Here is a 27,297-nt window from a genome sequence, read left to right as displayed (position 1 = left end):
ACTCCTCCTGGGAGCATAACATGGCGTAGACCTTTTGGGGGTCCTCCAACACGCATTTACACGTCACCCATGATTCCTCTCCCAAAGGCCTGGAAACATGCACACCCAAAATCTTATATAGGATCCTTCACAGCCTCCCTCTTCACCACAACAATGATCCAAACGCAGTCACATGATAAAAGGATAAAAAGTGGTATATACACACAAGAGAATGTTATTTGGCAAGAAATGAAGTGTAGATACATGAGGCAATATGGTTGAACTTTAAAAACACCATCTGTGGGGCTGGGGTTGTGGCTCAGCGGTAGAGTTCTTGCCTGGCAAACATGAGGTTCCTCCTCAGTTATCAAAACCTCCAGAGCACAGGGAACGAGCCTCCTACTACCCTGACCATCTGCTGACCATCACCCTGACCATCCTGCTGTGCGCTCCAGGTACCTGAGTGCTTGTCTGCTCCTTTGCCAAAGGGGAATCACCTATCAGGTGGACATTTGGCTAAGGCTTGTGGTGGCAGATAAATGAGCAAGGGAAAGGAAAAGAAATAGAAGACATGTTTCTATGACCTAGACAAAGAGTATTTCCAGTCTGTCTGAATCTTTCCCAAGTGGATACACTGTTTCCAGACAAGGACACACAGCACCTCACTGCTAGGTCAGGGTGCACTTCTTTTGCCAGAATACCCCAACCCGCTTTTGGGATGAGGTAGGTTTGAGGACCTGGGTGTGATTTACAACCATATGGGGTTAAGTCCTATGAGCCCCCATGTCCTTTCTCCTGTCCTCCCATCCCACTCCTTACCTCCACTTCCCACAGGGCTTTTGAACTGGTGGCAGATGTGGCCGACTGCCGGCCCGTGGTCCTCAGGAAGACGTGCTGCTTCTTCCTGTGCTCATCACAGGTGAGAAACTTCTCTTGCTCAGCGTGGAACAGCCTCACCACATCACCCTAAAAGTCAACACAAGGAGGAATGAAAATCTGCATACTACAGGCCTGCACCCGCGTCAGTGTTCACAGCAGCACAAGCCACAGTTGCCAAGTGAAGGAACAGTCCAGAAGCCCGTCCACAAATGAATGGATCCAGAAAACGCGGCGGATTTACACAGTGGAATTGGACTCAGCCAGGAGGACGACGTAATCATGGCACTGGCTGGTGGAGGATAGCACTGGACAACACCATGGTCAGTGAAATAAGTCAGACTTAAAAATCAAGGGTTGAGTGTTTTCTCTCACGTGTGCAAGCTACAGTACAGTGAGGGAACAACTTGGGGGGAGGTTGGATATTGTAAAGATACAGGGAGGATATCAGTGGAGTAGGAGGAGAAGATCAGAGGAAGGAGGGATGGGAAAGGCAGGAAATAAGGAACAAATCAATTCAGCTTTGTGGATTCCTACATGTAGCACAGTGAGTTTGACGCTTATGTACACCTATACAGCCCCAATTGAAAACACACAGAGGAATAGGGGAAAGGAGACCTGCAAGGTCGAGGAAGGACCATAAGGGGACGGAGGTAAGGAGGGAAAGGGGGTGGCTACTGGAAACGGAAATGAAGTCCATGAAACTCCCTGCACGTGCTGCTTTGTCAAAATGAACCCGAATATTATGTGTAACTATCATGCACTGAAAAGAGAAGAAAAAAGAATTAAGGAAAGATGGTTTAAAAAGAAAATGGCCTTGCTACCCCAAGAAAAACCAAGTATCAAAAAGCTGCCAAGCCCATAAAGCACCAAACTAACCCCCTTTTTCTTTCTTTTTTTCTTTTCTTTTCTTTTTTTTTTTTTTTTTTTAAGTAAGAACCTTTGGTTTCACTAAATCATGATCCTTGGGTACACTTTTGAAAATGCTCCTTGTGATGACTTGGGGAGCACACTCTGTAGTCGTTAATTTCGTCTTGCCCAAAGAGAGGTCTGGTGCTTCTCCTGGGCTCAGGGAAAACTCACCCCCTTTAAAATGTCATCTTTGTTGTCACTCCATTTCATGAAAAGGACTATTTTCCAGCTTGTGTTGCAGTTGACGGAATTGACCTAGAAAACAGATTAGTTATCACACTCCTCACCACGATGTGTTACACAGCCCCAACATTCCAGAATCAAGGGTGTGCCTCATCCCCAAACCCCTACAGACTTAACCATATCAAGAACCCAGCCCCAGCAGAGTCAACTGGCCAGTGAGAAGTATTTCATCATAAATGGCTCATCTATGCTCTCAATAAGACCAAGGGCACACCATGGTAAGTGAAATAAGCCAGACTTAAAAATCAAGGCTTGGATGTTTTCTCCCACATGTGCAAGGTACAATAAAATGAGGGAAAAACTTCCCCCCACCCCTCCTGCAATGATCTTTTCCTTTTCTTCCAAGTCTCTCATTCTGTAGCCAAAAAAGTAAAGGCCAAACAAAAACAAGGACTGGTCAAATAGAATGAGCCACAAAGCCAAGAAATGAATCCAATGTATACAGATGAAAATGTTAATGACCATCATTATCAGAAGGGCCATTACTTGTGCACTCAGCTGCGTACAAACACTGTGTCATTTAACACTCAGCAATACCCTAAAGAGCAGGTACACCCATCACACCCATTTCAGAGACAGGGAAACCTTGAGTGGGGTAACTAATACACAGTACCAGGGCCAGGGAATGACAGACTTGAGATTTGAATCCCTATCTGTCCCACCCCAGAGCCTGAGTTCTTATCCATTAAACAGATACTCATGTCACCAACTAGTTAATGTCCTGAGTCCTGTACCTGTCAATTTAGAGGCTAAGCAGCTATACTGCAAAAGCAAGACAGCCTTGCAGGGCCACTCATGTGTTATAATGGACCCTTCTTAGGAATTAGAAAAAGGCACCCTCTTCTTTAGAGAAGCAAATTAGAAAGAGGTCTCCTGGTGGTCAGGAGAAACATACTGGCAACAGAAGCCCTCTCAAGATGAACAGATGAGGAAATAGTGCGTCCAAGGGGAAGGCTGGGCACTGGGGTGAACTACCCGCCCCCACTCACTGCAGAGACATGCACACCTAGTGTGGCAGCTCTGACTTTGGACCTCAGGTTCTTCACCTGCAGGATGTCACAGAGCTTGAAGTCCCTTTCAGCATGCACAAGCTCCAGCCTCAGGAAGGCCTGCCGCTTCCCAAGAGCTGTGACTTGGTTTCCCTTACCTCGTTGCAGCCAGGGTTGTCCACCAGCTGATGGCTGCTGGCATGCAGGGGCTGGCCAGCATTGACGGGGTTCAGAACAACCTTGTCACCTATGACCACCTGGAAAGGAAGGAGCAACAGGTTTTCATAGGACGGATCTGGACTACAGACTGAAAGCTGGTCTGGTCCGAGAGTGGCCAGACGGGCAGCTTTAAAACCTGGCTCTGGGCTGGGGGTGGGGTGGGGTCATGCCCAGAGGCTAAGGCTGAATTCTGGTACAGGACTGTCAATACTTATACAGTGTTATAGTGCAAGTTGGTCCAGAGCCGCAAGAAAAATCTCCTATCTCCATTCCATTCAGTTAAGGTACGTATACAAAAATAAGTGCTTGACTAAATTTTAAGAAAAGTAGACTACTAAGTCTTTTCCTTTGCAAACAACAAAACCATACTTACGTGTTTCTAAAGCAATGACCTTCATACTTTGGTGACTGCAATAGATTTCCTAGTATGACTCATTTACACATACAGCAACACACACTCTAGTGCGTGTATGTGTGTGTGAAGCAAAAGTTATTCCTAAAACAATATTTGCCTTCATGGGTATCACACTCTGGTATTTTCCATTGTATCCTACTTCCCAAAATTATTGTTACACGCCACTAAATTGATTCCGCAGCTTAGGAATAGGTTATGACCTGCCGTATGAGAAGGACTTTTCCAATAGTATAACTATTTGAGTCATCTTCTCAGCTAAGTCACAGCTAAATGGATTAAAGAATAGGAAAGCAAAGAACTGGCTGAAAATGAAATTCAGAACAAGGCACATTTGTTTTTCATTGTAGGGGTGGAAGAAAAGGGAGTGGAGGAGATGATTTCCTTAGACTTAAACCCCATCTATTTTTGGTGCGATACTTTTGGGGATCATGCATTCCTAAATTTTCTCCAGAAGAATAAACAAATATTTAATAAAACCATCACTTGTGGTGAAGCCTAGATATTTTTTTTCTCCTATTCCCAGTCTGGGTTCAATATTCACTACACCAACAGTGAGGGGATGCTTTCCTCTATCTTATAACACACACACACACACACACACACACACACACACACACACACACAAACGGCTTACAGCTTATAAACTGAAATGGCAGTATTAAAAAAAATGTTGAAACCTAGTTTTAGATTAAGGCTAGTTCAGTATTTTGAGAACACTTCATGCTGTTTAAGGCACAATTTTTTTTTTTTAGCAAAAATGCAACTACTTTAGAACCTTAACAAGGTCAAGAATACAGCTGATAGCTTTCAAACATATTCATTGTTAAGTGTATGCCCACGTAATGGCTCACTAATTTAGCTAACAAATATTGGGACTATTCTAAGTAGCCCTGAAAAGAGGCTCCTGTGGCTTCCTATTCTGTAGAGACCTCAGGACTGGGGCCAGCTCAGGACCAACCATGTCGGCGGAGCACCTGGCTGCTAATCCACACGGAAACCTCACTCTCCTTCCCCACTGCTGTCATTTCTTCTCCATGCTCCTTCCTTACTAGGTTTATTTCCAAAACAGACATTGCTATCCCGCTGATGGATCTGGAATGACAGGGATCCTCCCCAGGATGTTAACACGGGGTGGCTGTTTTTGTGGTAACATGAATGAGGTAATGGACCCTCCGTAGAGTGTTTCAGAGGCCCAGGAGGAAAAACATAGCGACTGTATTTAGGTCACATTCTCTCCACATTTCCTTGTTTCCCAAACACTCGTTTCCATAGTGATTCCAACTTCTCTGGTTCCAACTTAAAAGTTCTCCGAGTTGAGTCCCATACCCAGGGATGGCGAGAGGCTTGGTGTCCAGGCCTGGAGTGTGCGACACTTACGCTGTCTCCAATGGACCGCAGCTTGTAGAAGGGCTGAATGTAAAACCAGGACCCCTCGTTCCCAGCTTCGTCCAAGGTCACCCTCATGGCGTTCTTTTCCAGCAGAGCTGGAAGCCTCTTGTTCACAGTGAGGTATTTATTACTCTTCAAATGCAGGAGCTAAAAAACCAACAAGAGAAAACCAGGAGTGTCAGCCCACCTCTGAATTCCCTGACATTTCTTTCTCAGATGTATAAAATATGCATCAGATGTTCGTTCAACCACTGAGCGGCTTGTGAAGCACAAGGGCCACAAAGTACCGGAGGCTGGGGATGATGCGAAAAGAAGGAATAGCAAAGGGAGCAGAGGGCAAAATAGAAGAAAAAATTTGTTTTCTTTCTCTGCATGGCCTTGGACAATATGGATTCTGCTCAGGTCAAAGGTACTGTCACCGGCCAGCTGTTGGAGGGGAGCAGCCTTACCCTGTGCAAAGGAGCTGATGAACTGCAGTCCGAGTATGCCCTGCCACCAACGTGGAGCTAATCAGGACAATTCTGAGCACAAGAAACAGGGTCCTTTAAAGGGTAACCCCATTAGGGGACTGTCACTTCACATGGAAGAACATGGTAACCATGGACTTCCACCTCGTAGTCTCCAACACTTGAGTCTTGGAGGATGGCGACGAGACGGGATGGAAAGACTGGAGATGGAGTGGGAGACAGCTCGCCTACAAGCTGGTCTAGACCAGGAAGAGCTGACCATGGCTTCTCAAGTCATGAGTCCAGAGAAACAATGGAGGGGGACATGAAGGATTGCCCAGTTCCTAAACAAATGGCAGGTCCCCCTGGAATTCCAATGCCAACTCCCATGCCCCGTTCACCTGCTAACAGAAACCACTGCCAGGGCACTCCCAGGACGTCCCCAGATATTCTAACAGGGTCGTCAAGGGAGGGTGACAAGCTTGTCTGAGCCCCAGACAACCTCTGGCCAAGATAAACACAGGGAGACAATGTCCTTCCAAATCCTCACTGCTCAGGTGAGTGGCCTCTGATCCCCATGAAGAGGACAAACCAGAATCACCAAGAGGTGGATCCCCAGCTGCAGGTTTGGGGGCAGTAATAAAAACCATTAGTTGCTAAGTCTCAGGCTCACTCTCCGACAGGCTCCTCTCAAGTACCCAAGGAAGCAGATACCATTACCATTTCCATTTTGTTGGAGAGCAAGGTGAAATATAGCAAGATTTCTTGCCCAAAATCTCACAGATCCTTCACTGAGATGCATTTAGGAGTTTAGGTGCTTGGTCCCTGTATGCCTCTTTCATTCTCAGTTCAAGCCATGATCTCCAGTCTAAACAAACCAGGGACCCTGCGCCGTGAGTCTCAGGACACTGGCTTTGCTCAGCAAGAGAGCTCATGTTGAATTCCAGGCCCAAGTGACCCCTGTGGCCATTCTCAATCAGATGGAACTTAAAGAGGAGTGGGACCAACAGGACTTAACCTCCAAACAGATTTTGGGAGCTACTTTCACTATTCCAGAAAGCCTCATCTAAATAACCCATTTAACTATGACAAGTTCCTTTTAAGTCTGGGGTTTTCTTTATAACTACTTTTCCCATTCTCCTGAGTAGCACTATTAGCAATAAGAATGGGAAGGAATTCCTTTGTAACAAGTAAGGTTCAGGGTAAGCAAAATTTTTGAAAAAGGGAAATAATGAAGGAAACCTAACGGGCCAAGTATTCCAAAGTTGGTAATCACTATTCTTTGTGCCTGGGTCAAAATGATGTGCTAACTGGACAAAGGGAGAAGGTCCCCAGGCATTGGGATTCCTCACATTCTCTTCTGCAAGACTAGGATCCACTCAGATGGATTTTCTGAGCCAGACCTGCAGAAGCTGTTTCCTGGCTTATGTTTTATCCTGGTGACGAATTGAAGAGCAGAGATAAGTCAAGTAAACCTTCCAACCTGTAAGATTTAGGAATGATCTAATATTTTTCATTAATAAAAAATGCATCAAAATGATAAATGCTTCTGACTTTAAAAATTTGGAAGGCTCAGAATTGGTCATATTATCATCTCTGGGCAAACAACTCTTGAACAAAAGATATAAGTTACAGGGAAACCAAAGAGAAAGAACTTCCAAGCTCCTGAAAGTTCAGCAAAACTGTGACAGGCTCCTTTTCAGGTAGGAAGGTTCCCACTTGAACTATCTGGACCGATCTTAAATTATCAGGTGGAGGTAGCCAAAGCAGATGGAGAGATGGCCAGCTACAAAGCCCAAGAGTGCATCACTGGTAACCAACACTAGGCTTTTGCAACAAACTGCCTGACTCCATCCGTGGAGTCCTTCTGCACAGGCAGAGTGTCCAAATTCTGTTCCGTGTGTTTACTTTCTCAGTGTCATTCTTTGTCATGCGTCACCTCCAGAAGAGAAGATCACACTTGACCTACCTGGATCACGTTGCCATACTGGATCACGGTCCCCAGCAACTTCCTGTTTTCTGTCTCATTCTGTTTCTTTTCCAAGTCCGCGGCATGCTGTGCGGGGCAGGGGGAGAAAGATGGTCACAAAGAGGCGTCTGTGGGTTCTGCTCCTCTGCAACACTGAACCCATGCCGGCAACACAAGAACCACACAGGCAAACCCCTCCGTGCGCCCCAGGCTGTGGCAAAGGAGCCTCCACCACGCCTCGGCCCTGTTGGTCTCTCTGACTTCTTTAAAATGAGCTTTTTCTTGACGGAATGCATGGACATTTGCTTAGGGAAAGAGTTCTTCAAAGTTTGTGTTTTTTAAAGAAAAGAGAGTGAGGGTAACAGCACTGGAGCACCCTTTTGTGATTGGCAAAAGTCCTCTTTAAAAGTTCTAGAGTAAAATAAAACTGGATTTGAATGCTGGGTTTGGGGGTAGTTTGTGGTTTTGTGACCTTGAATTAGTTATTTAACATCTGTGAGCCTGCTTCCTTCTTTTGTAAAATGATAATAAAAATGATACCTACCCCTCACATTGCACGTGGACTGCTGGCTAGTCTTGTCGGACATTAATTATAATCTAGGCAACTTATGTAGTAGTTTTTTGAGGGGAGATCATTACCACAATTTACAAAAAAAAAAAAATGATAATAATAAGTCACCAGGGTTGTTTAGTAGAATGTGGACTTGGTAGAAACAAGTTTCAGAATTTGAGCCTTAGCACAAAGAGAGAGAGAGATAGAGAAGGGAGAAAAAGCAAAGAGACATAGAAGGGCTGGGTTGTGACTCAGGGGTAGAGCACTTGCCTAGCAAATGTGAGGCCCTGGGTTTGATTCTCAGCACCACATATAATAAAAATAAAGTCCTATCAACAACTTAAAGAAAGAAAGAAATGAGACACAGAGTTTAAGCAGTGTGGTCCACGTTCCACAGCCAGCGTTGGGTTTGTTAAACCGTTTTCTCTACTGAGGACAATAGAAATTTTGCTGAAATATTTTTAGAATCACCCATTTATGAAGTGGCTGAGAGAATTCTCAAATTCACAACTGGGTTCATTCCAAATCTGTGCTGTTCCAGTGAGGCTGGGAGACAGGACCAGTCCAACGCTGGCAGGCAAGGAAATGTGCTCAGGCTGAATAGAGTGTTCTAGAACACTGCCAGGGCCTGCATCCTGAACAGTTGTCTCTTGTGCATTTTCCTGGGCCACTCTGAGGGCACTGCTGTCATTTTACAGTGATGCTGAAGGAGGAATAGTTAGGCCCAGGCAGTTAGCATACTGCTGTCCCTATCCCCGACTCTCAACCCTGAACTGAATGACAGAGAAGTCAAATAACGGGGTAGGGTCAGGATGGATCTGTATGGAAGGAAACCCTGATGACCACAGTGTGCTTCAGGAACCTTCCAAACACTCTCCCCTTCCCTGGGGACTGTGGAGGTCAGTGGGTCCCTCTCTCAGGAAACCTGTCTTCATTTTGCCCTTCTGGACTTTGTCATGGGTTCCTCTGTGCCACCTGTGTCCTTTTGCCCTGGTCACTTAATCTCACTCGGTGTAGTCATCAGAAAATGGGAACCAACGCTAGGCTTTGAGACAGTGCCTGCCAGGGACATCATAGGCATTTGTAATATTTTATTCATTAAATAAATGGGACCATGCTGGAGACAGAACCCAGACCTCACATGAACTGGGCAAAGAAACTGTCTACACTGGGCCCCCCTTCTATCCCCTTCAATGACTTTGCACTATTATCATGATGTACAAAGTTCTAAAACTAAGAATGTTCTGATGATCAAAATTTCAAGTCAGCTGGGTCAAGGATCTTCCCGTTCCCTTCAATTTCAGCATCTGCACCAGCTCCACCTGAGGGGTACGTGTTTTTAGAAAGGCACATCTTTTGAGAAAAGTGGTAGGTCAGGAGGCAATCCAGACCCCCTACAGAACCGTACCCCAGGAAGGAAATGATCTGCCCACGTGCGTGGGGGTCACCCCAACTCAACGGAGCCACTGGGTTCAAGACAGGTCCAGAAACAATACCAGGGCAGACCCACGTGGCATTGCCCGGGGCCACAGTTCTGCCCTCTCTCCTTCCCCTCCATAAACTCTCTCTCCTTCTCCCTATTTTCCTGCCTGGGCTTCATTCCTTCCAGAGAGCTCTACAATACCCACAGATTCTGAAGCCGTTTTCCAAACAAAACACTGGAGTGGATCCATTTGGAATGGGAGTTTGTACTGTACACAAGGTGATTTGTTCTTTCTGCCGGGTGGTTCTCAGCAAGCACTGACTGGAAACTCAAGAGGGGGGAAAAAAGTCAAAGGAAGAAAAATAAAATCAATGGATTCTGTGTAACTAAACCTAACATTTTTCAAGAAGCAAATAAGGATCTTCCTCTGTTCGAAACATCACCCTGGAAGTGCTCTTAACCACTGGGCTACATCCCCAGCCCTTTTTATGTTTTATTTCAAGACAGGGTCTCCCTAAGTTGCTTAGAGTCTCACTAAATTGCTGAGGCTGGCCTTGAACTTTCGATCCTCCTGCCTCAGCCTCCTAAATCGCTGGGATTACAGGTGCGTATCAACCATTGCATCAGCTAGAGAACTCGTAAGTAGCATTTCTTGGACTCAAATTATTTAAGGGAAAAAAAATCTTGTGGACATTCCCCTTACTCTTAAGAAATTTCCAAAGATCTCAATTTAAGACAGTTTAATATACAATATTAAGTTCCTACCTATTAGACTAGATGTAAAAGTAGCAACTCATTGAACATTACTATAACTGAAAAATGTCAAATAAGCATTAGAAAGGTGCCTATGTAATATTAAAGACAGCAGCTTTATGGAGCAAGTACAATTGTCTAAAAACACACAGAAAATAAACAGAAAAATCAAACAAAATTGGAGAAGGACTTCTCTTCAACAGAGATATTCTCAAATGTGGCATCTAAAATTCAGTTAAGGGTCTCTGTTACAATAAAAATTAAGACTCTCTTCATCTCTATAAACAACTTTAGTGGCAACCAGGTCTACATGTCACTACTGAAGAAACGCTAAAGGCATTCAACTTACGGACCATTCTAAGAATTCACTTTTCCTAGCCCTTTGTTTAGGGAGAAAAATCTGTAATTCTCCTTTTGTTAAATACATAAACATCAAATGCATTCACCGATGAAGGCTGGTTCTTTGGAAGGAACACATGCTATGTTATACCTCATAAACGTATTCCACATGCTGACCTACACTGCCAAAGACTGACACTACCCTTCTAGAGGGGAGTCCAGCAATACTGACAATGCGACCCTTCAGTGGGTCTAATTTTGACCTACCAATTCTACTTCTAGGAGTTTCTCCTGCTTACATAACCTGGTGTGTGCACATTTTTTTTCCCCAAAGTGGCAAAAATTGTCAGGATCCTGAATGTCACTTCCTACCCTGTCACAAGGACTAGTTATTCAAAACTATAATCATGCCACACAATGGAATAATCACGTAGCTATTAAAAATAAGGATATAACCAGGTTTGGTAGTGTACACCTGCAATCCCAGCTACTGGGGTAGGAAGATCTCACATTCAAGGCCAGCTTGGGCGACTTAGGAAGACCCTGCCTCAAAACTGAATTAAATTAATAAATAGATGGATAGATGACAATGTAGTCCAGTAAACACTTGCCTGGATGTGTGAGACCCTGGATTCCATCCCCAGTACTGGGGTGGGAGGGTAGATACAGATTCCTGTTTATCCATGTCAGAGTGAAAGAAACAAGTTAAAGCAAAGTTAAAAAGTATGTTTCTACTAACTATATAAAAATCTCCCTGTGGGCAAGCAGGACACATACCAAAATAAAAATCAAGGTTATCACTAAGGAGTTTTGTCTTTTTTAGGGGCAGGGGGCATGCTGGGGATTGAACCGAGGGGGCACTTAATCACTGAGCCACATCCCTAACCCTTTTTAATTTTTTTTTAAATTTTGAGGCAGAGTATCACTAAGTTGCTTAGGACCTCAATAAGTAGCTGAAACTGGCTTTGAACTTGTAATCCTCCTGCCTCAGCCTCTTGAGCTGCTGGGATTACAGGTGTGCACCATAGCACCTGACCAAGGAATGAGATTTATAGATCCTATCAATTAAGTTTCTTTCCTTCTCCTACTCATACCTACTTTGCAATTCTTCTCCTGCAGTACTCATGTGTGTAAATTCTAAAAACATCTTGGTTGTGTGTCTGTGGCGAGTAACCTGGATTTTTTTTTTTTTTTTACCTTTTCAGTCTTTAAAAATCCTGACAACAGGAAACCCCGGGACCCCCTTCCTTTCACACAGGTGGGGGGGCTCTTTTTTCATGGGGAAGGAAGAGAACAATCCATGCTAGGGTTTCTGCCACACTATCCACCACCTGTGTTCCCTGAACAACATCAAGGTCAACCCCTTCATAGTCACCTGCTAGTTTATTTTAGAAACACAGAAACCATTACTGAATCACCATAGAAAGGTCACTGGAACACTGAGGAAAGGTTAGTTAAGGTCATCGAGCTCTGATCACGTCATGTGATAATGAATCCAGGCTCCTGAAAATAATAAACAACCAAGCTTTAAAAGACAGTGAAGATCTGTCAGTCCTCTGGTTCTCCTTATCAAAGGTACGGCTTAATCTAAGTGATCATTTGTCCTAATCCAAATAACGTAGGTGCCTGTTTCTTGGGGACAGGTGGACGGCTTTAGGGAGCTCCTGCTTCAGGAGGAATTCGGTGATGCAAGGGCCTGGGAAGCTCATTTTCCCAACAGTCTTCTGGGAAATCATGACCCAAAGACTCAACATCCAGTTCTTTCTGCAGAGGGAGCAAATGCCAGGACCAGCCACTAGATGTCATTCTCCTTCAAAGGGCTGTTGGTGCTGCTTTTCCTGGTCAAAAGGAAGTCAAGTGGTCTAGACAACCAATTCCTTAAATGGCATTAATTTAAAATAATCTGACCTCTGACTGGGATACTGCACAGCAGTGGACAAAAATAAAAATGAAGGCCGAAGGCAAGTGGCTGCCCCCAAACACAGCCCTTTTAATGACTGTACCGAAACATAATGACTTTCAGACAACAGGAGGGCAGTTCCAGGGACCTACACAAAGTCCAGCACAGACCAACACGCAGGGCCTGGAAAAGTCACACGGGTAACCCTCAGTCGGGGGAAGACATGGTCTTCTTTGACTTCAAGATACAAACAGCCTGGAAGATCCTCAACTCTCTCTCTCAAAGTTCCTGATCACCTGAAGGACCAGATGGGTTTTTTTCCCTACCTTTACTACTTATTTCACGATCCACTGGCAGAAAAGGAACATCAAAAGGAATTACTGATAAAACACAGCCTGAAGATGACAGGCTGGGGCGCAGTGGTAGAGCATTTGCCTAGCATTACGTGAAGCACTGGGTTCAATCCTCAGCACCCCATAAAAATAAATAAATAAAGTATTGTGTCCACCTACAACTAAAAAGTATATTTAAAAAAAAAAAGATCACCGGTGGCAAATGAGACTCCCCCATCCCATTCGGCCTGAGCCATTTTGGGATTGGTGTTGAGTGCACATTTTCAGCTTTAATTGAATCAGCTGCCAACATGTTTTCTAAATGGAGGTCTTACACGTAAAAGCATGGATTCTTATCTTCTCTTGAAAAAGCAGAAGACAGTGTGTGGCTCTCCCCTGGTTCCTACACAGTCACCGCAGGGAGAGAGAACTGCCCCCTCTAGACCCGCACACAGGCTCCCTCCGTGGGCAACACTGCCATCCAACCCCCTTTCTCCCCGCTGGTCTCCTGCTTGGCCAAGAGGGACACGAATCTGCACCCCCTGCTGAAAAAGTGTAGGAGAGAAAGAGTTGGAGGTACACGAAGGAGACCTCGTGGAATAGAACGATCTTTAGAGAAGCAAACGCTCAAGACACGCAGACCTTCTACAGAGCCGCCCCCCACACCCAACGGCTCTCTCCTAAGTGACATGCAAGGACCCTTCCCTACCCACATTCCCAGCATAGACTTCAGGGGGATTCTGCACGGGGACAAGGACTGCAAGAGGAGAAGGATGCTACTCCTACAACAGAAGCCAGGCACGCTGCCCGCCATCAGAAGCCAGCCGAGGCTCAATCTATCCAAGGAATTGCCACTCATGCCGTTTAAGTGCAGGGCTGGCTGGACATTCACTTAAGTTAAAAGGTGTCTGTGACCGTCTTAATCTAGCACCTCAGTCCACTTTACACAAAGATAAAATCTTGTGTGGTTTGATTAACACTGTTAATAGATTGTACAAAAGGGCAAGTACTATTGGACAAAGGAAAATGTCACTTTGCATTCTTCATAGTGCTTCTGAGAGCTGCTGGCCCTTTTGGAAAAATCACAACACAGGTAACATGCATTCTGCATAACTAGGACTGGGTACCTGCAGCGTGCAGAAATAGACGCAGGGCCAGATTCCTTCATGTCTTCTAGAATCATTGTCCTGAGCATTAGGTAATTTTTATGCAATTTATTCTTTTCCTTTTATTTGTCCTCTATAACTGACTTTTTAAAGTTTAGCATTATGAACTGTATCACAGATTCAGAAAGTTATCTATTTGCTGTGAATAGGGAGCAATGGGCGTGTGGAAATTAAGTCCACGAAATACCATCACTGCTATAAGGATGATGCTATTCTTGAAGCATTCAGAGCAGTGTCTAGTCTCCTGGGTCTCACCCCCCGTGTCTTCTTCTCCCCTCTCACTCCCACAGTCATCTCAGGCTCAGGTTCACGAGTCCCTTCCCTGTCCCCCTAGGAAGCCCTCCCTGACCACTGAACCGCACCTCCTCATCCAGCAAAGCCAGACTGTGGTACCCTTTCTGTGTGCTTTCCCTCCCTCAGGTGGTCTGCCCTGAAGAATGGCCTCTGTCACACTGTCATTACCTGATTTCCCCACTTTGGGGCTGGGGCCCGGGCCTGGTGCCTCCTCGGCCGGTGCTCTACCACAGAGCTACACCCGCAGCCCACCCCTTGACCCCTTCTTCTCTAAGGAGCTCCTAGAGGGCTGAGACTGTCACTATTCTGTCACCAGCACCCAGCACAGTGCTCACCCACTCAACAACTGTTTCCAAAGCTCTGACTACGTGCCAGGCACTGTCCTATCAAGTCACAAACAGGGAAGTGACCATGCACAAGACAGACGATGCCCCCGACCTTGTAGAGCTGCTGTTCTAATGAGTGACCGATAATTAAAAAATGACTAAAAATAACTACAGCCTATGATCAGCGCTGGGGATGGTATAAACAGGGAGGAAAACAGGCAGGACAGATCTTAGACTGGCGGGGGTGGCTTGCCAAGATGAGAGGCACAGTGAGTCAGGAAGGATGCAAGGTCCCTGCTCAAGAGAAGCCAGGAGACGCTTTCTCCCAACAGGACACACTGTGGGTGCAAAGGTCAAGCGACTGGTATAATCCTGGGGTGTTCAAAAAAAGAAAAAATCAACTAAATCTCATCTGTCAGCAACTCAATAAGGCCCTAAGCAACTTAGGAAGGCTGTGTCTCAAAACTTAAAAAAGTAAAAGGGCCTGGGGATGGGGCTCAGTGGTTCAGCATCCCTGGGTTCAAATCAATCAAGTCTGGCTGGAGGGCAGTTCAGAAGCTTTGGAGGGTCAAGCAGGGTCTGGGCATGTGGTCTTGCAAATCACAAGAAGTGTGCACTTATCTTTGGTGAAACACATGTCCTCAGGCAGGGGCTTCAGTTTACTGAGCCTAGGAACCTGGGCTCTCACCCCTCCTGGATGACTGCCTCGTGAGACAGCAGGTGCTGAATGAAGAGGACAAACCTCCACCCAGCCCCTACCTTAGTGAACGCCGCTGGCTAGGCCACTGTCCCATCAAGTCACAAACAGGGCAGGCAGACCTGGGGGACCTGGCAAGGTCCTTGGTGCTCACGGCTACTCTAGTGAGGCCCATCACCTCTATTCACTCACCTATTTGAAGGCCTACTATGCGTTACTATGCTGTAGGCACAAGGGACACACAGCAACAAGCAAAATGCCGCATGCTGGTTACTTCCTTGGCAGGGATGGACAACCAGGGAATGAAGTACATTAGGAAGACCACAGGGACGTGGAGAAGAACATGATGACAGACGACAAGCAGGAGCTGGGTGGCAATTTCAACACCACAATAATGATGTCCATCCAACCCTCCTTCTAAACATCTAGAACTTCCACACAGATTACCTTCTGAGCGCCGGGTACTAAAGAAATCATGTCAAGAGAAACAGGCTCAGAGAGTTACAGAAACTTGCTGTAGTCACACAGCACAACAGCAGTGGCATAAGCACATTGCTTAGGTGACAAATTGGATAAATATAATGATAAAAGTCAAAGTTTAGTAAGCATCATTCATGTGCCTTTTATGTCACTTTTCCTATAATCCTCAGGTCATCCTCCTGAGGCATACACTACCATCATCCCCAGTTTACAGGTAAGGAACAGAGTTGGAAAATAGCTGTGAGACTTGCTCAAGATCGCATTCATGATCTTGTGCTGGTAGCCATTCTACTGCCCAAAGCTGCCCGTGAAAGGGGATGGCTGGGGCCAGAGTGGCTCCCAGACATCTCAAGAGGGCTACAATGAGCCTCTCCTCTGGGTCTTCTCCCTCATACCCCTTTAACAAAGGAACATAAGAAAGCCAGCAGCTGGAGAGGAGGGTTGAGCCAGGTGCCAGCCCTAGTGCTCGGGCACCGGTCAAGGTCACCATCGCCCACAGCCCACCGTGGCCCACGGCCATCCCGATACCTACGTGCAGTTTGTTCAGCAGCACTGCGTCGGTTGTGCTGTTGGCCCCTGGCTTGGCGGCTTTCCAGAACTGCTTCTGGGCCGAGTAGCGATTCATAGGACACAGCTTGAAGAGGCAGTCTAGGAGCAAAGTAACAAAGGGCAATGGTTACCATGGAGGCCCAGAGGCGACCCAAGGACCCAGGCTTCCCACCTGCACTGACGTAGGGTATCATCACCTACGCTGCCCTTCAGGAATGCTGAAAAACCCCTCTACATAGCTCTCTTTTAAATTCTCACCACCACAGTGTGAGGTCACAGATTAGGAAACTGAGGTTCACAGAGAGGAAGTCAATCGTCCCTTGTCACAGAGCCACTGGCACAGCTGGGCTCCATGTCCAAATCCAGTGTTCTTAATAACCCGCCCCCATCTGCTTCACTTCTTAGTGGAAAAACAGAAGGACAGCCAATCCTCACTGCACAAACCAGTCTCTTTGGTGCCCCTAGCTTCACTTGGCCTAGGCCTCCTGGGGCAGAGTGTCAGGTTAAGAGGACCCCTGGGGTGCAGAGCGAAAACACCTCCCTCCCTTGAGACGGAGTGTGTCCTTGCTAACCCTCATTATCAATATCCTGATGTGCTTCTACTCAGGGTGCCTGGGCTCATGTGACTTTGTACAGTGTCTTAGGCAGCACACCCAACCCCTGCAACACGGACCAGTGGCTTCCAAAGATTTATGTGAAGAAAGCGAAACATCAGGGCTGGGGTGGTGGCTCAGTGGTAAAGTGCTTGCCTAGCATGTGTGAAGCCCTGGGTTCCATCCTCAGCAGTGCATACAAATTGATAAAATAAAGGTCCATTGACAACTAAAAAATGTATTTTTTTAAAACAGTAAAACATCGAAGATAGGAGGGGTACAAGCCCAAGAAATAAGAAAAAGCAGAACTGAGCCCAGTTTTCCGCAGCCACTCAAAAGGTAAAAATAATGATGATCTAATCAGATCTGAATAGAAGTCACCCAGAAATTAAAAATCATCATTTAAGACCCTGTCTTTAATGACGAACTCTATCCTTCTTATAGCATGTGTGTGAAGTATCAATGGGCATGCGGTCTTGCAAATCACCATGGTGAACCCCACTCTGCCTCACTAGTTTTGTAATGTGTACAATATACTAGTGCAATAATATGGATATGTAGCTTTAAAAGTACATACACACACACAGAGTTGAGGACTATGTTCACCCAAATTTGGGATGGAGATTGAAAAAAAAAAAACAAAAAAACAGTGGGTTGGGGGTTTAGCCCAGTGGTCCAGCAATGCTCAGCACACATGAGGCTCTGGCTCAATCCCAGCACAGAATAAAACAAAGCACAACGAAAATACGTCCAGAAATAATTTCCCGAGAAAACTAATATCCAAAATTGACACTTGCCTCCTGAAGAGCTTACATTTTGACATCCTGGGTTTTTGAATGGTTAAGTATTTGTAGAGTAAAATTAATAAATTTCAAGCAAATACTCAGATTTGGAAAAACTGCACCTTGAAAACAGGTCAGAACTACCCACAGGACTTCTCTGCTCATTATGAAAGATTGCCCTTGAGGACCTTTCACAGGTTAATACCTAGCTATTGTTCCAGCCAAGTAAATATCTCAGAATTAGAGAAATCCATTTGCTGTCAAGTTCGTCAACACTAAGACTTTCCTTCTACTCCAGATGGCTCCTCCTTCCAGTCATGATCAATGAACTGTTAACCACGTGCTCCAGGACCAAATTCTCAACAGTATTCAGGAAAACAGTGAAACAGCACCTAACTGTAGCAGCAAAAGGTACTTCCTCTATGGCTATCATCTCCTTCATCAACTCAGGATCTCCACCTAGTCAGGGCAGTCATAAAATATAGGAACGCTGATATTCATCTTTATCAGAAATCTGATCCATCTACTCCAAGTAATTTTCAATGCATATGAAAGATACTGGCTAGTTCTTGGGAAAACAAAGGATATGGCAGAAAAAAACAGTTTAAAAGACGGGCTGCTCCCTCCGTCTCTTCTGAAAACCACAGGTCATGGCTGTCTCAGTGGCAACTTGACTACAGAGATTTTCTACCAACCCGATGAGTATGAATGTCCAGAATAACCACAAACCATGAGACCACTGGCCAGAATGCCCCATCTTTGACACAGGGCCCAGGGTGTCATCTGGACTGGACCGGGATAACTTCTTTAATAACTAGATGTCTTTGTTTTAAAGATGTCGCCAGCCCTGTCATTTGACATATAGCTTACCTTGTGGACCAAATGGAGCTAACGATGTCAATCTTCATCAATAGTAAGACATGGAGAATACAATGACCTATTTTTCCCCTTCTAACCTATTCTCAGACTGATAGCTAACTGCTCTGCATTCCAACAAGGAAAAAAAATTGACTTAAGTGGATTTGGGGAAGAGGCAGGCTGGATCTACAAGGGTGAGGGGAACATGGTCCGGGAAGCACTACTTTCCAACTGTGCACGTCACTCCCAAGCTGGGCCCCTTGCTTAACAACGGGTGACAATACTAGTGCAGAACTTCAGGTAACTCCTCGATCCCTTAAGGTGAGCGAGTAGATTGAAAGCACCATCAATCCAAACAAAGCCTCGATACAGCTTCTGCACCAACTATTTTCCTTGAACAGAACAGAGACCTGCATTGGCTAAAGTGTATTTACAACCAACTGTCTATGTAAATATAAGAGATGCTAACATACTAGTAACAGAACCAAATTAGCCTTGCTGATTTTGCCCTGTCTTCCTGGTTGCTTAGCAACAGATTCAAAGTGAAAATTAAATTAAGCAATTCAAATGTAATGTTAAAGTAACCTTCTGAAATTCTGCAATTCAGCGGCTCCATGAGGCCCTTTGCTATTTGGATGGTACAGCGGGGCAAAATGGAAAGTTTGGTTGGGTCCTAATAGTGCACTAGATATAGAAATGCACAAATAGAGGAAATCCAGAAGTCTACATATAATATCTTTGTGGAAGAAGGTGAACACATACATGTATGTGTGCAAGCGTGCACACTGTGGTTTGGTCTCATCCCAAAAAAATGCCACAAAGGAAATCTTATGTGACAGGTGTTATTTTTGGGCCTTTGAGGAATAAACTAAACTTAGCTTTCAAGAAACTACTTTGGAATGTTCTGAAGCTTTAGCGTATGCCACATTCAGTGAGCAGATAGAATTCAGCTGAATAGAGGGGCCGGGCTGCATGTTCAAGGGGCCACAGGCAATCTGCCATGGTGAAAGTTGCATTCTAGAACTCTCCTAGCTGCTGAGAAAGGAGTTAACTATCAAATAGGGACTGGTGTGTACAGTGAGGAGCAGATGAGAGCAAGAGGAGCCACAGTGCGCCTCAAGCCCCCTGGGATGGAACAGAAGGAGGCAAGGTCACAGAATGTGAGCAGCCCTTGAGAGGCATCCAGGTCTGAATCTCTCAGAGAATGAAGGCTGTCCAGGGTGAACCCTGCATCTCCACGCCATCCTCTCTATCTCTACTACTCTGCACTCCTGAGCCCAGGTTCCTGGAGCCAGGGTCTCAGGGGTTAGGCAGACAGCAGGAACCCAACCAAGGTGCTGAACTCATGATCCCTGGGGCCCCTGAAGCAATGGCAGACAGGTCCTCTGGAGCCAGTTCTGGCTCTCAGCTTCCAGGATTCTCTTCACAGATTTGATTTCTGATTATAGAAATGCCTCGTGTGTGCAAGCTCAGTCCTGGATGCTCAAGGTAGAACACTGAACCTGTCGCACAAACTTCTTAACACAATCCTAGTGACACACACGCGAGTCCAATAGACGAGCTGAATTGGGGCAGGTTCAAAGTTCTGCAGAAGCAAGAACCATCTCTGGACACAGTATGCCTGGGGTGGAGGCAGCCCGCAGCAAGGGTACTAGGGGAGGCATCTGAGACTGAATGGAGAGCTGAAGGACGGCAAGGAGGAGTCAGCCTGGAGGAAAACCTGGGGGCAAAGCCTTCCAGGTAGAGAGAAAAGCAAATGCAAAGGCCCTGGGCTGGGGAGAAAAAAACCTGACAGTGGCAAAAGAATAGAAAATTGGGGCTGGAGGATAATGAGGGAAAGCTGTGACTGCAGAAGCAGATGGATAAAGCCTCACGCAGGGTGCACAGGCCTGGGAAGCCATCTGAGTCATTCAAAGCAGAGGGATGCCACTCAAGGATTCTAAGCAAAGGACGGACTTGCTCTGGCTCATGTTTCCAAGGGAGCTTTCTCATCGCTGACGGTGCCCAGCAAGAAAGGGAAGGCTGGGGAGGAGCAGGGCTGGGAGAGAGCGACAGAAGCCAATCATTTCATTTTGGCTCTGCTCAGCTGGCGCTGCTCATGAAGCAATCATGCTGACTGAGGACCAGGCCAACCATCCAGAGACAGGCCGAAAACACAGAACAGCCGGGTATCAAAAGGTGCCAGGGGGCCAGGCACGGTTGTGCACACCCGTGATCCCAGCGACTCGGGAGGCTGAGGCAGGGGGATCGCAAGTTCAAAGCCAGCGTCAGCAATTAGCAAGGCTCTATCTCAAAATATAAAATAAAAAGGACGGAGGGTTTGGCTCAGCAGTTAAGGACCCTTGGTACTCCCCAGTTAAGTACTCTGGGTACTCTCCGCCCCCAAAAAGATCAGGAGGCTGAGGCAGGAGGATCACAAGTTTGAGAGTAGAAATTAAAGAAAAATACAAGAAAATTTCCTGGAACCAGAGGAGATGATTCTCCTAGGTAGGAAAAAACAAAACAAAACAAAAACCCCACTAACTCCCCAGAACTGAATGAAGTTAATTCTCCACTTGGAATTCTGAGATGTGTTCAACGGGTGACCTCGTGTGGGAGAAGAATCAAGTCGAGTCTGCAGTCAGGAAGCAGCTAAAGGCCGCCCTCCACCAAACACAGAGAAGACATTTCTTCAGTCCTTTGGTCATCAAAGAGGTGGCCCTAGCCTAGTCCTACTCTGCGGCAGAGACAGGAGGCTAAATTCTGGTCACCAATGTCACAATTTAGGGAAGTCCTACGATGATGCTGGGCAGGGCCTCTCGATGCCATAACCTGGAGGACAGGTAGAAAAGTCTCCGGCGACAGAGGACCACGGTAAGGGGGGCAGGTCATGGGATCTAGTGCCACATGGAAAATATACTAAGGCTTTTAGAGAGAAGACTCAGCAAATGCTGCAAACACGCTATGCAAAGAAAGAAAAATAAGATTATTATTCACTCCAGGGGAGAGTTGCATATTAAAATCCCGTGCTCAATGGTGAACCGTATTTACATAGTCATAAAAATATGAAGACTGAGTATTAGTTTAGTGCAAGAAAAAAAAAAAGGGAGGGTGAAGAGGAGGCAGAGTCCCAGAGCCAAGCTCATCTATAATAATAGTAAACCGACAAATGATATTTAAAATAGATTAATCTACAGACATCCAGGGACACTCCTCATCTAGAACTATAGTGGTAAATGCTAGAAGGAATGTTAAAATATTCAAAGTGCTGATCCTGGGAAGTGGGAAGGGGTGAGGGGTGGGGCATAGGCCTGTTACTTTTATTCTGTATTTTGCCGGTTTTTGACCTATTGGGGGTGACTCTCATGTTACATAAAATCAACCATTTAACACATTTGCAATGTCGTGTGACCATCACCTCTGTCAACTTCCAAAATACTTTCATCACCCCAAGAGCAAATCTGGTACCTAGTAAATGTACACCCATTCTCTAGACTTTTTAAAGGATGTGCATGTCTCATTGAAAATATTTAAATTTTTAAACTGCCTTCTGGTACTCGCCTGTTCTTAAGTTTTTACTGAGACATTACTTTGTGACAACAGACGCTACCCTCTAATTGTCCGACTCCTACAAAACTCACAACCACCGACAATAGAATGGCCTTGAAACCTGGGGCCCTTGGAAAGTGATGAGGCCATGAGGATGGATTTAATGCCCAAATAAAAGGGGTTGGCAAGTGGGCTCTTGATCACGGACTGTCCTGCCATGTGGGGAACAGCGCCTCCCCTTTGGGGTGCCACGCTCAAGGTGCCATCTTGGCAGCAAAGGTCGGGTCCTCACCAGACACTTCCAGCCTCCAGAACTGTCAGTCAATACGCTTCTGTTCATTATGAACAGAGTCACCCAGTCTGTGACACTGTGCTGCAGCAGCACAAATGGACTGAGATCCAAGTCTCAGAACAGAGAAGACTGTTGATGGGTACACAGACGTGGGGCAGCCGCTGTGGAGAGCAAGCTGGCTCGAGTCAGAGAAGGAAGATACATGGCCTCGGATGTACCAGGCCATGAATTCTGCTACTGGACACACATTCCAAAGAAATTCTTCCACAGGCCTCGGGCTCGCACACCCTGTGCAGGAGCATACAGTGGGAAAGAGAGCAGCAAGGAGGCACCCGGCTCTAACTGCCCTGGATAGGACACCAGGTGACAGCTGCATTCACACAGCATCCCTGACCATCAATCCCAGGACCCCACCAGGGTACACGAAGTGCAACTCTGTGCCCAGCCAGCCTCGGCCACCATCCCTCCTTCAGGGCGACCACACCGTTCCTTCTCTCACCATCCGCCTCCTGCCCCACCCACCACGGGAGTGGAAGCCCTCCAACAGTGTCCTCTCTCCAGAATTTCAACTCTTTGAAACATCACATGACCAAAAAGGAATCAACAGAGGCTCAGTGGTAGAGCACTGGTCTGCTGTGTGTGAGCCCTGGGTTCGATCCTCACCACCACACAAAATAGACGAATAAAATAAAGGTCTTGTGTCCATCTACGACTAAAAATATTTAAAAAAAAAAATCAACAAGCTGCCACTATTTAAAAATTTTTCAGTCAGCACATATAAATTCAGTTTTATATACAAAGAGATCAAGGGAAATATAAACACATTAAAATAATATAAACATAATGTGTATTATATATAATATATAAACATGACTAAATTTTGGTTATATATTTACACATTATACATAGCATATAATATATAATCATATGTATAATTTATATATTACTATAATACATGCACAATATATAATTTACATATATGAATTATGTGTATATATTTACATATGTATCTGTAGTCTATAGTGTATAGATACGTAACATTTATTTAAAAATATGTTTATAAATATGCTGTTATATACTTAATACATATTACATTTAATTTGTGTACATACAAATTATTATATATTATTGTAATATCATAACTGATACATTTATATTATATTACAACATATTTATATGTAAGATATTACACTTAATTGGTATATATATAAAAATATAAAATATATATGTAATATATATTAAATGTAATATGATTACACATTTATGATATATAATGTAATGTATAAATGTTTTACAGTTACATATTTATACATGATGTGTTACATGTATAAATAATGTATCGTATATCTGTATTACATACATATAGTATATGCTAAGTATATGTAAGCTATAAATATGAAGCATTTCAGTGCTGATTGTTCACAGCTTGCCTATTTTGAAAAGGACAGAGTTGATGGAACAAAAATTACAGAAGACAACATGACTGACATCCAACATCGAGAAACAGGGGCATCCTTCCCCACTCAGGTGATCCACTCCCTCCAAACCAATGAACGGGAACATAGTGAGATAATCCATGCTTGAACTCTGTCTCAACCACTCTCAGTCTCACAAGGTCAGGACTTGCCTACCCTCTTGCCCTTCTGTGCCCGGGGTGCTCATTGCACAGGGGGAAGTGGACGTGTGGATAAAGGCACCAGGGGAAGGGCAGTCTGAAGTGGCAGTGAGCGAGAGGAGAACCCACCCCTACTTCAACAGGCGCCTCCAGAGCAAGCGCTGCACTCCAGTCACAGTGAGTGGAAGCCTGTCACCCCCTCCTGTGTCTGTACGGCACCCTAACCCTGTTTCCAAGACGTGACAAAAGCTTTTTGAAGTTAAGTGACATTTACCGATTGGGATTGCCAAAGAAACCTTCCATTACCTTCTGCAAAAAACATAAACATTGTTTTTAAGAGACAAAGGGCGATGCAGTAATCTTTTTCCACTTGAGAGGAGTGAAGGCTTTCTCTGAATAGAATCCCCAAGCTGACAACACCCACGGTTATCACCTTTCCTGTGCGGGACCATGGCTCACAGGCACTTATGAACTGGAAACGTGGGCAGCGACTTCCTTTCCAACCTCCTCTGGCTCAGGCAATTACATTTTGATTTACCAATTTGCAAGGATTATGGAACAAGGATCGGCTCTAGCCCAGCCACCATCAGCTGGCAAGGCAGCTCCCCTTTCTGCTGTAGGAAACAGCAGGGGCCAGAAGTGGCTTCCAACCAACAGCCTAAACATAGACACCACTTACACTGGGACAATCAGACTTTCCTCCCCCGCCTCTGTGCCTGCAGAGATAGCTACAGAGTTCCAGGGCCAGTGAGAGACCACCTGTGGACACGGGGTGACATGGCCAGGGGCAGTGAGGGTAGTAGCATCTGGAGGACTCAGAGGTCACTGAGAGCAGGATAGCACCCCTTTCAAAGGGTTCCTAAGCATTCACCTGGCTGCACAACACCACCACCCTCAGCACTAGGGCCTGGCTCCCAGCCTCCCTACTGAGTTACCCAATATCCTGCCACAGTTTCCTTTGGGGGCTTCTGTTAGTTACTACTATTTGAAATAAAAAAATCCTAGGAAAGCCAGGCATGGTGGCACAGAAGCTCGGGAGGCTGAGGCAGGAGGATTGCAAGTTCAAAGCCAGATTCAGCAACTTAGGGAGGCCCTAAGCAACACAGTGAGATCCTGTCTCTAAATAAAACATTAAAAGGGCTGGGGGTGTGACTTAGTGGTCAAGTACCCCCAAATTCAATCCCCGGTTCCCCCCCAACCCTAAAAAAAAACCCTAGGGCAATCTGCAGAGAGATAGAAAATATTTGGCCCAATTGACTCTGCTGGCAATGGAAATAAACAAAGGCTTTTACCATCACCAAAAAGAATGCCAAAAAGATAGACAGGGAATCTGCACACACAGGTTCCAGCCGCAGCCTGAGCAACCTGGTCTGGGCAGCCAGACCTTTCTGTGTCTGTGTGTCTCCCTCTAAAGGACAGATCGCTCCTTGGGTCTGCAGGTCCCTAGGATCCAACCAAGGATGTGCAAGCTCACGTTCCACACCATGCAACGGAGAGACCCAGATGGGCAGGTGGTAAAGCGTATGCTGGCCTGGAACCGGCCAACAGGTCTAAACCAGCTCTGACGTGTGTCAGCTGTATGATTTCAGGGACAATTATTGAATCGAAGTTTTAGGTTCTTGCCCATAAAGGGAATAATCACAATGGCCAACTCACTCATTAACTTAGAAGACTAAATTAACTACTTCCCTTAAAGCCCTTCAAATAGATCTCGGCGCAGAGGAAACACTCAATAAATACGGCTGCAGTGACCGAATGGGTAAACAAGCAGCAGATTCATGTGGCACTGCACCACTGGAAACCGCTGCCTCAGAAAACAAAGATGGTTTCACAAGACATGAGTAAATATCACCGATATTATTTGAGTGAAAGATGCCAAAGCAAACAAAGAGTCCATTTGTACTCAATGAATCCACTTTTAGAAGTTTCAAGAAGAGGCAAAACTCATTGATGGCATCCAAACAGTGGTGCCCTTTGTTCAGGGATGAGGTCGGAATTCTTGAGAAGTGCTTTCTGGGGAACTGGAAATGTTCTCCACCTGGGCAGGGGTCTTGCAGTGCAATCTACAAATATAAAATTCCATCGAGTAACACGCCACAGCTGTTACTCGCAGTAACATGTAAGTAGGCATGCACGCACACATGTGTGAAATACCTTAATCAGAGAGGAAATGAAATACCTTTCATGTTCTCATGAAAAGAAGAATGATTTTGCTGACAATGAAAAACCAATCTTTCCCTTTGTGGAAAAGGTTAAGAGGGTCCGATTTCCATCACTAGAAAAGCATACTCTGTTCTAACAGGGTTTGGGGTGGGGGTTCAGCCGCCAGTCCCCCCATGGCCTCCATCACAGGACACTGGCCCAACTGCTAGGGCCCAGAGGGACTGTGCCCGAGGGGGCTTTCTGCAGATTCCCTGTTCTTTGCAAACAGCTTTATACTTTAAAGGCAATGGCTGGAAAAGGTAATCCTCAACGAAATGATATTCTGATATCTGCTTCAAAATAATTAGGGGGGGATATAGAAAAATAAACACAAGCACAGGCAGGTTATTGTCAAAGGTGGGCATAAGAACATGCAGATTCATTACATTACCATCCTCTCCAACCTGTGGGGGCTTAAATGTTTGCATAATAGCATGTTTTAAAAATCACCTCTGAAATTTACTTTTGAGTATAATTTCTTTCCTTTTTTAGTTTTTTACAAAAACTAAGCAAAAAGTATTCACTGAGTTCGTTCAAAGCTGATTAAAGTTTATTTTGTCTTTGAGTCCTGATTTAACACCAAGTGGGGGAGGGGTGGCCTTCCACTTGAAAACTAGCATATTCTAGGAAAGAGAACTGGGCTGGGTGGATCTGTCCTGTAAGAGTCTGACAGACAGGAATGCAGAGAAAGTCAGAGGAGACGCCTGGCTGTACGTCAGACCTGCACACAGCGAACACTACTGTGGCCTTGGGTTGAAAACTCTTGCTGTGTGGAAGGTGCTGAGGATCCAAAGAGTGGTCAGCACATCCCCAGCACCTCTCAGAGTTTAAGGCACATGACAGCCCCCGTCCACTGCCCTCACTATTTCAAATCTCACAGCCCTGAGAACCTCTGGGGATAGGTCCCTTCCATACAAGTGCACTTGGGAGGCCTAGAGCAGGAGGCAGGATGAGGGTTGCATAAGCTGCCAGGCTTGGACATCTGGAGACCCTCCTGGAAGAGTGCTTTCCCATCAGCAAGTCCCCCTACACAAAAGAAAGGGGGCTGCTTCCCTCGAAAGAATTTTGATTTCTCCCTCATTCTACAAACACAGATTGAGTGCCCGTGTGCTGGGGAGACAGAGTCAGTGAAACCTGGTGCCCAACAATCACAGGGGGACAGAGGGGCTAATTGGTAA

The 27,297-nt window shown here is 45.5% G+C and overlaps 1 protein-coding gene across 1 annotated transcript in view; it reads right to left on the bottom strand.

The window, feature by feature from the left end:
• Window positions 1-27,297, bottom strand: part of ITPR1 (inositol 1,4,5-trisphosphate receptor type 1) — a 311,270-nt gene that overhangs the window by 178,027 nt on the left and 105,946 nt on the right. Inside the window, exons 5-10 of the mRNA XM_081276065.1 lie at window positions 16,233-16,348; window positions 7,438-7,524; window positions 5,011-5,169; window positions 3,158-3,256; window positions 1,939-2,022; window positions 799-945 (exon numbers count right to left, since the gene is read on the bottom strand). Coding sequence (XP_081132191.1) covers window positions 799-945; window positions 1,939-2,022; window positions 3,158-3,256; window positions 5,011-5,169; window positions 7,438-7,524; window positions 16,233-16,348 — 692 coding nt within the window. The remainder of the gene's footprint in view (window positions 1-798; window positions 946-1,938; window positions 2,023-3,157; window positions 3,257-5,010; window positions 5,170-7,437; window positions 7,525-16,232; window positions 16,349-27,297) is intronic.

This window comes from Spermophilus citellus (assembly GCF_964194105.1).
Source record: "Spermophilus citellus genome assembly, chromosome: 19".
In the NCBI taxonomy this organism is placed as follows: domain Eukaryota; kingdom Metazoa; phylum Chordata; class Mammalia; order Rodentia; family Sciuridae; genus Spermophilus; species Spermophilus citellus.
Note: the sequence above shows the minus strand (reverse complement) of the source record. Positions and strands in the feature narration are given on the sequence as shown.